This window comes from Eriocheir sinensis, chromosome 4, assembly GCF_024679095.1.
Source record: "Eriocheir sinensis breed Jianghai 21 chromosome 4, ASM2467909v1, whole genome shotgun sequence".
In the NCBI taxonomy this organism is placed as follows: Eukaryota; Metazoa; Arthropoda; class Malacostraca; order Decapoda; family Varunidae; genus Eriocheir; species Eriocheir sinensis.
Window position 1 is genome coordinate 6,248,485 of NC_066512.1, and position 10,000 is coordinate 6,258,484.

The 10,000-nt window shown below is 44.8% G+C and overlaps 1 protein-coding gene across 9 annotated transcripts in view; it reads left to right on the forward strand.

The window, feature by feature from the left end:
- The window catches only part of LOC127008130 (cadherin-23-like), a 303,940-nt gene that overhangs the window by 227,274 nt on the left and 66,666 nt on the right, over positions 1–10,000 (forward strand). For all 9 annotated transcript variants that reach the window (XM_050879813.1, XM_050879779.1, XM_050879789.1 and 6 more), the window contains 7 exons: positions 25–187; positions 1,101–1,273; positions 1,825–2,022; positions 6,456–6,594; positions 7,136–7,263; positions 8,824–8,951; positions 9,740–9,862. In XM_050879813.1, coding sequence (XP_050735770.1) covers positions 25–187; positions 1,101–1,273; positions 1,825–2,022; positions 6,456–6,594; positions 7,136–7,263; positions 8,824–8,951; positions 9,740–9,862 — 1,052 coding nt within the window. The remainder of the gene's footprint in view (positions 1–24; positions 188–1,100; positions 1,274–1,824; positions 2,023–6,455; positions 6,595–7,135; positions 7,264–8,823; positions 8,952–9,739; positions 9,863–10,000) is intronic.

Below are 10,000 nucleotides of genomic sequence, written 5' to 3' on the forward strand. Positions count from 1 at the left end.
ATGAGCCTTGGTTCGACCCCTCAGGTGTTGGCTGTGGACCGGGCCATCAGTGGACAAGTGAACACGGCGACGGCGGCCCTGGTGGTGCGGGTGGGGGACGTGGAGGATCAGCCCCCGCAGTTCATCCACGCGCCGCCCGTCACCCGCATCCCTGAGGACATCCCTGTGAACTCCGGCGTGCTGGAGGGTGAGTGTTTCGGGTTGGTTGCTTAGTCACCAAAGTTCAAGACATGAAGCAGGCTAATGATATACCAAAAATATGAAACCACAGTAGGAAAAAATGGACGCCAATGGTGATTCACTAGAAATACACTAAAAAAATACAATAATACACCATAAACTATACACAGGAACGCTATACACTAAACTTAACGAAAACAATATACACTAAAAAAGAAGTGGAAAGGCTGAGCTGGCGCTGCACCGCATTGCATTGCATTGTTGTCAGTTGTCCTCCCCTTCCTCCTCCTCCTCCTCCCCTTCCTCCTCCTCCTCCTCCTCCTCCTCTTCCTCCTCCTCCTCCTCCTCCTTCTCTTCTTCCTCCTCCTCCTCCTCCTCCTACTCCTCCTCCTCCTACTCCTCCTCCTCCTCCTCCTCCTCCTCCTCCTCCTCCTCCTCCTCCTCCTCCTCCTCCTCCTCCTCCTCCTCCTCCTCCTCCTCCTCCTCCCTCTTCCTCCTCCTCCTCCTCCTCCTCCTCCCTCCTCCTCCTCCTCCTCCTCGTCATCATCATTATCATCATCATCATCATCATCATCATCATCACCATCATCATTATCATCTACTTTTCATCTTTGCCCTTCTCTTTTTCATCATCATTATCTCAATTATCAGCATCATCATGCGCCACTCTCCCTTCCTCCACCTCATCACCATTATATCCCTCACCACCACCACACATTGTAAACAATACGTTAATCTCCAACCCTCCTCACACACACACAAAACACAACACAACACAGCACAATATAACATACACACACACACACACACACACACACACACACACACACACACACACACACACACACACACGTTACTGATAATATTCCTCCTTGTTCCTCCTCCTCCCTCTCTCTCTAACTCACGTGGTGGCGGAGCAGTCAAGGCCGTTGACGGTGACCGGGGAGTGAACAACCGCATCACTTACTCCATACTGGAAGGAGACAAGGGCCTCTTCCACCTGGACCCTAACTCCGGCGTGCTGTACGTGAGGAAGCCGCTCGACAGGGAGAGTCCGTTGTCTAACAATGGTGCCTTCATCATCAAAATACAGGTAAGTGGTAGAGAGGAGAAGTGAAAGGGAACGCAGAAGATAAAGAGTAATGGCAGATCTATTTCATCAAGTAAACCATTTTGTGAGTATTAGGGCATCTTAAGTGAAATACAGGTAATCAGGCGGTGAGAAGTAAAGCATTTGGACCTTGTCATAGTAGCTGAAGGGAGGGAGACACAAGGGCAGGATTACTGGGACTCTCTGCTGGGTGTGGAAAGGTATTGAAAGTGATGAGATGGTAGACAGACACACAGAACACTGCAGGGGTTTGAGATAGAAGAGTGCGTGCAAACACAAGTAAATGATAGGTAGACCGAGAAGAATTATTAGAACGTATTATTTTAGGTGTAGACATAGAGAGATAAAGACCTGTTGAATCATCTCATTTGAAGTAGTACCCGCATAATATAAACACCTCGTTTAAATTAATACTCAGAAAATAAATAGTATGTTCTCTTTATTGACACGTTTTTTTTGTTTTTACCCGTGTGTGTGTGTGTGTGTGTGTGTGTGTGTGTGTGTGTGTGTGTGTGTGTGTGTGTGTGTGCCAGGCGGAGGAGGCGAGCGAGGTGGTGTCACCGCCGCCCACCATGGTGACGGAGGTGACAGTTCTGCTGGAGGACGTGAACGACGAGACGCCCACCTTCAAGGCCGCGCACTACGTCGGGGAGGTGGCGGAGGGCGCACAGTACAACAGTCCCGTCAACCTGCTGGGCGACGCCATCCCCGAAGTGTACGACCACGACCAGGTGAGTTACGCGTCCTCAGGTGTGTCTGGTCGTCTTAATCCTACTTCTTTACCTTACTCCTCTCTCCCTCCTTCCTATGTCCTCTGTCTTTCGTGATTTTGTGACTTCATATTTTCCTTCCATCCATAATAGTGAAGTCTTGTCATTGAGTTACTTTTTTTCCTCCTCTCCCTTATCCTGCTTCCATTTTCCATCCTGTTTTCAGTGATTTGTGAGTGTGTGAGTTTTTTTCCATCCCTTCCCCTTTTTTTTCCTACTTCTTGATGTCTTCTGTGGATGTGTGACTTTATTCTCTTCGTTTCTATCTCCATGCTCTGTTTCCTGCCTGTTTGTGTTGCTCCTCATACTTCCCTCTTCCCCTCTTCCTATGTGACGTCTGTCTCTTATTTACTTCCCAAATCTCGCCTTCTTGCTTCATTCTGTAGTTGTGTTGCTTTCGTCTCTTCCACTTCCTCCTTCCTGCAGTCTTTCCTTATCAGTGTGACTTGTCGACTTGTCTTCTTTACCGTCGTTTCTTCGTGCTGGATTTTGTCTCTACGTGACCCATCATACGTTGTTGTGCTTTATTTAGTGTCACTTCTTTTTCTTCGTCTTTTATTAATCCTTATGTTTTCTCTCTCTCTCTCTCTCTCTCTCTCTCTCTCTCTCTCTCTCTCTCTCTCTCTCTCTCTCTCTCTCTCTCTCTCTCTCTCTCTCTCTCTCTCTCTCTCTCTCTCTCTCTCTCTCTCTCTCTCTCTCTCTCTCTCTCTCTCTCTCTCTCTCTCTCTCTCTCTCTCTCTCTCTCTCTCTCTCTCTCTCTCTCTCTCTCTCTCTCTCTCTCTCTCTCTCTCTCTCTCTCTCTCTCTCTCTCTCTCTCTCTCTCTCTCTCTCTCTCTCTCTCTATCTCTCTCTCTCTCTCTCTCTCTCTCTCTCTCTCTCTCTCTCTCTCTCTCTCTCTCTCTCTCTCTCTCTCTCTCTCTCTCTCTCGCTGAGAAAGTAGATGATGCAGGACAGATGTAGTAAGGAGTGCTAGGCTTTTTTTTATTAAAGAAAATGTATTTCAGGAGTTCTTAATATCCTAGACGGTGAAGAATGTTAAAATTTTCTGCTTCAGGGGCTTGAGTAGGATAAGCGAAATAGGAGGTGAAGCCACTTTACTAAGCTGGAGGAACTGAAGTGCTGGCTCTTGAAAATAACAAATAAAATTATGAGCGTTGCTCTTTTTTGGCGTAGAGGGCTTTGATTTGAAGAGCTTGGTCGTAATGAAGTGGAAGATGCAAGCTGTTGAGGAAAAGGTTATTGACGAAGAAAGGAATTTAATTTTAAGAGTAACTACCTTGTTCAGCTGCAGTAAACTTTAATTGAACTAACTATTTTTTTAGCACGGTGCTTGCCTTTCTGCCATTGTTGTTGAATAGGTAGTCAAGAATTACGTTTCTAATTTTCCTTTGACTTTCCAAGGAGCATATCTTTGTCCTGGACATGGACCAGGTAAGTCAACTCCTTCCTTCAGTCGCCTCACAGCACCGCCGCCGCTGCACTTGCACTGGACCTTTAATGAATGGCTCGCGCTCCTGTCTAGTCATATAGTGTATAGCGTCATAAATGTATTTTTAGCTTCCGTGTTTTGTGTCCTGTCACAGTATAACTTCGATTTCGAATTTTTTTTTTTTATTCGGGGGGGGGGGAGGGGGGGATTATCCCTGTCAATGTAGCTCGAAGAGGTAATGTTTTCGATGTCTGTTTGATTTATCTGTTATCAAGATTGCCCCCCAAAATAATTAACAAAATAGTCTCTGCATATGAGAACATGCGTAGATGAATACCTCAAGCTGATTAACTTTTGGAAAAACTCCAATATCAAATGACTTGGCAAATAAATTTTATGAAATCAGACTAAATGATTTAGGGTGGCTTGCGATTGGCCATAAGGTAGTGAAAGGTGGTCTGGCCCAAACCCTGAGTGCTTCCTGTGGCTATAAGAAAGGATTAAGAGGTGGTCCATCCCAGACCAATAGACCTTAGTTCCCTGCTTCCTGTAGGGTTGGTCAGCACGTTAAGCACAACTAGGACTGACTTGTTCTTGGCGGAGGTTAGGGGTCTCCGAACGCTATTGTTAGTTAATTGATAAAAATTTTATTCGTTACGTGCTCAGGTGTAGGGAATTCGGTCGGTGACCTGTGACAGTGTGGCGACACTCCCAGGGGGTAAACGTTCTGCTCTTGCTGTGATGGTGGTGTGGTGTTGGTGATGAATGAAGAGAGTGACTCTTAGGGGTGCGTGAGTGTGAAAGTAGCTGTTGATGAAGAGGCTGGTTGATATTGACTAAAATTTTAGATTTCTTTTCGTCTTCGTTTGATGTCTATTTAGTTTGTGACGTGGACATGTCGCACAACGTCAATGCCGGGCCGCAGCGTCGCGTGAGGGTCGCGGCGAGCCTGCGTGAGAGGTGCCGATCACAGGAGGTCCCTGTCGTGTCCTGGCGTTGGGTCCGCCGCGCCAAGGACACGTCGAACTGCCAATGTCTGGGCCGCGGCACCTATGGAGACGTCTTTTTGGTCAGGCACCCAGCCGACCCGTCATAGCGTCTTGTGGTGAAGCATTTCCGTGGTAAACATAAAGAAATGGTGTGCGAGCTGGAGGCACTTCTGCGTGTGCAGAATGTTCCTGGCGTGCAACGCCTCGTGGGAGTCTGCCTCGACACCAAAGAGATCATCACCGAGTATGCTGGCAGCACGATTCTGCAGGAAATCTTACAAGGGGACTTGTGGTCCATGAAGGATAAGCTATGGGTGACCGCTCAGTTGTTGGCCACTGTGGACAGGCTGCATAAGAAGGGACTGTCACAATGACCTAAAATCAAACAAGATCTGCATTAGCCGCACACCATCTGACCTTTACAAAGTCACCATTATCGACTTTGGCTTTGCCAGAACCACTGGCTCGGTGGTGTTTCAGCAGCCGATCCGCCATCCACATGAAACTCACTTTTGGATCTCGCCCGAGGTGGCCGGCAGAGATCGGTGTTCCCCGGCTAGCGACGCGTTTAGTCTGGGAACCACGCTATTTGGACTTTTCTGCCGCCACAGCTTTCCTTACAAAGTCAAGAGGTGGGCAACACTTGCCATGAACCAGTAGGCGGAAGAAAGACCTTCTCTTCAAGAAGGAGTGGATATCATAATGAATCTCTTCTATGCAGGCCAACCCAAGCCTTGTGTCGCAGCAACAGACACTAGTGAAGAAAGCGAGGTAGAATAACAATCAATGGCTTATACTTAATCCTTGTAATATATTCCACTTAACATCAGCGAGTCAAGATAAGGTTTTATTATCATCTTTCAGGGATATGTATTTCTTATTTTCAAATAGCCCCGCAACTCGGGGAGCAACACATAATTGCTCGATGTGTGTGTGTGTGTGTGTGTGTGTGTGTGTGTGTGTTTGAGTGTATGAGTGTGAATGAGAGAGAGAGAGAGAGAGAGAGAGAGAGAGAGAGAGAATATTAGGACATTTCACCTCAGTAAAGATAATGTTAGAGCTTAGAAAGTGTAGCTTACCCAGCACGTTGAAGTGTCCTTACTGTTAAGAGTGTAAAATTGCTGTTAGATGCTAGTGGCAGAGTATAATCGCCTCCAAGCTTGACTGTTCATCTTCAGCATTAAGACGAAGAAAAAAATAACGCTCGGCTGCACTTTCAACCCTCCACTAAATAGCACATCAGCTTAATGTTCGTTTTGCTTGTCGTTCTTGTAGATGGATGCTTGTGACTAGAGTTAAAGAGGATTTAAAAGCTTTTTGACATTCGAAAATTCACTTTTCATTGACTCAAAACCCACTTGTCTTATTACTGTAAGAAATGAGAACTGATACTCGACATACTTTTCCCCACTAGTAGCTCTTCTTTTTCTTAGTTTTCATTTCCCTCGTGTGTGTATGTGTGTGTGTGCGTGTGCGTGTGCGTGTGTGTGTGGGGGTGTGTGTGTGTGTGTGTGTGTGTGTGAGAGAGAGAGTTTTCCCACTAGTAGCTCTTCTTTTTCTTAGTTTTCATTTCCCTCGTGTGTGTATGTGTGTGTGTGCGTGTGCGTGTGTGTGTGTGTGTGTGTGTGTGTGTGAGAGAGAGAGAGAGAGATGAGAACTGATACTCGACATACTTTTCCCCACTAGCAGCTCTCCTTTTTCTTAGTTTTCATCTCCCTCGTGTGTTTGGATGTTATTAAAAAATAACAAAGAAGATTTTCGTGCCCCTAGCTTTTAAATTTCTACCTACTTTTGAACCTTTTCGTATAAATGACACAGACTAACTTTCACAAAATCCATACTCTTCCTACTTTCTTATTACTGGTTTCTCTTTTATTATTACGTACGTGTGAATGTTATCAAAGCTCCCTCCTGAGGCTTTCCAGGTTGTACTCACATGTATGTTCCTAATTAACCTGTGTTTTCGTCTCCCACAGGGCAATAACGGCACTTTCCGCATGTTCCTGGAGGATGACGGCGGCATGTTCGAGGTCACGCCTCCTGAAGGGGTCAACTTTGCCTCCTTCCTTATTCGCGTCAGGAACCCGACACTCCTGGACTTCGAAAAAGTCAAAGGTACGTTGACTGGTCCAAGAGCAGGTCAGGATGGGCGGTGGTGGCGGGACGGGGAATCCATCAGCACTTCCACATTACCAATACCAATGCCCGCCCACAGAGAGTGAAAAGAGACAATAGGAAGAGCTTTATCTATGTTGTTATTTTTATTATGGTTTGATATAATTGGCAAGTTGAAAAGCAGATGAAAGGGAAAAGTTTATCGCTAATGTGGCAGCACAAAAGAATAGTTGTTTAGTTTTTAATGTTTGCAGCTACCAATCTGTCATTTTGGAAGTAAGCTGACTGATGCATTCATTTACGTCTTCCATCAAGTACCTGTTTCCAAGTGTGTATGTGTACAATCTCTCAAAATATAAGCTACAGAGTATGTGGCAAGAAAAAATATATATACTACTACTACTACTACTACTACTCGTTCTACTATACTACTACCACCAAAATCACCATAAATACTATTTCCTCTATACCTCATCCATAAAAAAAACAGCACAACTATATCCACGGACTCAAACATTCTCCCTCTCGTGTTGTCTTCTAGTGGTGAACTTCACGGTGGTAGCCCGCGAGACAGTAGCGGAAAACCCCAAGTCGTCCTCGGCGCTGGTCACTGTTTACATCCGGGACACCAACGACAACTTCCCGATCTTCGGCGAGGAGTCGTACGAGGTGAGTCTGTGGCAGGGTTATCATCCATGACTATTTTCTTCTGATGATAGTACAGGAGTTCGCGATGCGATTACATGTTCCCTTGTTTAGTGTGTTCAAATGCCATTCGAATATATTATAATGTTTGTTACTCTGTATTACGCGGCTTACAATTAACTTGAATGTACTAAAATGTCATTCTTGCTTGCAATGCTTCAAAACCCCCCAAAGTCATTAAGATTAAGCCTTAACGCATGTACTGGAAATTGAGTAAACATACACTTATAAGTGACTTGAAATGTATCATATCGGGTTTATTTACGAAGTCTCTACGATATGTTCAGATTTTTTCTTTCGTTTTTTTTTAAAACTAAACTTCCTATGTTTTTAGAATCTGAGTATATGCATGCTGTTCTGTTTTGACAGGATAATCCTCATGAGACATTCAAATGTTATAAAAATTGTTCTGAAACTTAAATGGCTTAAGTAATCTTCAATAGAAAAAAAATAGATCCTTTTGTTTTATTACGTTCAGTATTTAAATATAATTATGATAAATTGTATCCTGTTTTATCCAAAAGTCCATTGCTTCTGTACCCGGCTTTTGCTGGGAGTGGGTGTAGGGGTAGGGGGTACAAAAGGCACATCAACTACTGTGTGAGTGTGATTCTTTTCTTTTATTTATACATCTATTGTGTTCGGGAATGTGCTGGCTGATAAAATTAGTAATATTATAATAGTAGTATTGATAATAGTAATAATCATAATGTTAATGATGATGATAATAATGGCAATAGTAATAAGAATAAGAATAAGAATGAATGAGTAAACAAACAAATAAGTCGGAAGGGAAATCCGGTGCTCTCTCTCTCTCTACTCTCTCCCCTCTCTCTCTCTCTCTCTCTCTCTCTCTCTCTCTCTCTCTCTCTCTCTCTCTCTCTCTCTCTCTCTCTCTCTCTCTCTCTCTCTCTCTCTCTCTCTCTCTCTCTCTCTCTCTCTCTCTCTCTCTCTCTCTCTCTCTCTCTCTCTCTCTCTCTCTCTCTCTCTCTCTCAACCATCCATTCTTGGAAATTCGTAAGTTTTCCTTCTTTCACCGGAGAAAAAAAATCCTTCAGTTTAATTCATGTCGTTGCATTATGACTCCCCCTTGTTCTTTTACTTAAGATGACGACATCCAAACTTTGTATTACTCAGAGCTTTGTCTCATTTCCTTCCTTCTTTCTTTTCTTCACCTTGTTTTTTCTTTGACCTTTTCGTTCTCTCTTCTCTCTCTCTCTCTCTCTCTCTCTCTCTCTCTCTCTCTCTCTCTCTCTCTCTCTCTCTCTCTCTCTCTCTCTCTCTCTCTCTCTCTCTCTCTCTCTCTCTCTCTCTCTCTCTCTCTCTCTCTCTCTCTCTATCTCTATCTCTCTCTCTCTCTCTCTCTCTCTCTCTCTCTCTCTCTCTCTCTCTCTCTCTCTCTCTCTCTCTCTCTCTCTCTCCCAAATTTAAGTCATCATACTACCTTTTCCAAACCCTCGTGCATGACAGTCTAATTCCTAGTCCCTACTCTTACATGTCCTGCCTTGGCGTGTACCCCGACAGATGTTTATCCCCGAGGATGCGCAGGTGGGGACGACGGTGGCCAGGATTCAGGCGCGGGACCCTGACAGCGGCAACTTTGGCACGGATGGCATCAGATACACGGACTTGCGGGGCTCCCTGGCCGACAAGTGAGTTGGAGTATGGCCTTACTGATGACGCTGAAAGGATGCAGAGTTATCATCTTATACAATACTTGATGGAAAGAGATGTCATGTAGAACATACTGAATGGACATAAGAGGCTCTAGAAAGTGTAAAACTTTAAAATCACAATGGGAAGGATTAAGGATTTACTGACTGCACGCGTGCTGCAGTTTGGTGGTGGTCAGAATCATGGTGGGAAAAGGTATACTGTATAACCTAAAAAGCCTGATGCATGAGAGTAAGCTTTAGACACTTTGGAATATTAAAACTTTTAATGAGTGGATTTCTGGCATTTCCAATAGCAGTGAAGTGCTGTTGTAAGTTGGTGCCTTCTACGTGGTGGAAAGGGAAGTGTACCTGAATCCCATGCCTCATTCACACGTACACATAGGCGACTCAAGGCGCTGCAGCACCTTAGAGTATTGTGAAGATGTTGAAGTGTACTTGAGAGTCTTAAATAAAAAGTATCTTAAACAGGCAAGATGCTGAGGTATGCGTAGTGTTGACAAGGCATATCTTAAGTACTTTATTTTATTACACAATACGCCACTACTGTTATCGCTTTCTTCTAAAATACATATTTTGCTTTCATTTCTGCTTTTCTAAGCTAATCGTTATGCCCCTCTCGTCCATTTTCCGTCCTGGCCACTTTTTCCCTGGCCTTTCTGGAATCGCCCCCACCCCTTCCCCACCCGCTCCACCTCCTCCCGCCCTTCCCACTTCTTTCTTTTCTCTCCCTGACTTTCCCCACCTCACTCCTCCCCGCCCTTCAGGCTAGAGATGGACCCCGAGACAGGCGTCATTATCCTGAAGGAATCCGGGGCGCTGGACCGCGAGAGTTTGGCGGAACACTACCTCACCGCAGAGGCCAGAGACGACCTGGGCCGCGGCAACAGGTGAGTCAGGACTCCTGTGTTCTCTATTTACTGAGCAACTGTAGATCATGAACCCGGTAGTAAAGATAATTAATCATGAAATATTTTAACTATGTACAGTTTTGTTCACGTTTGAGTCTCAGTGACAATTAGTTTGAC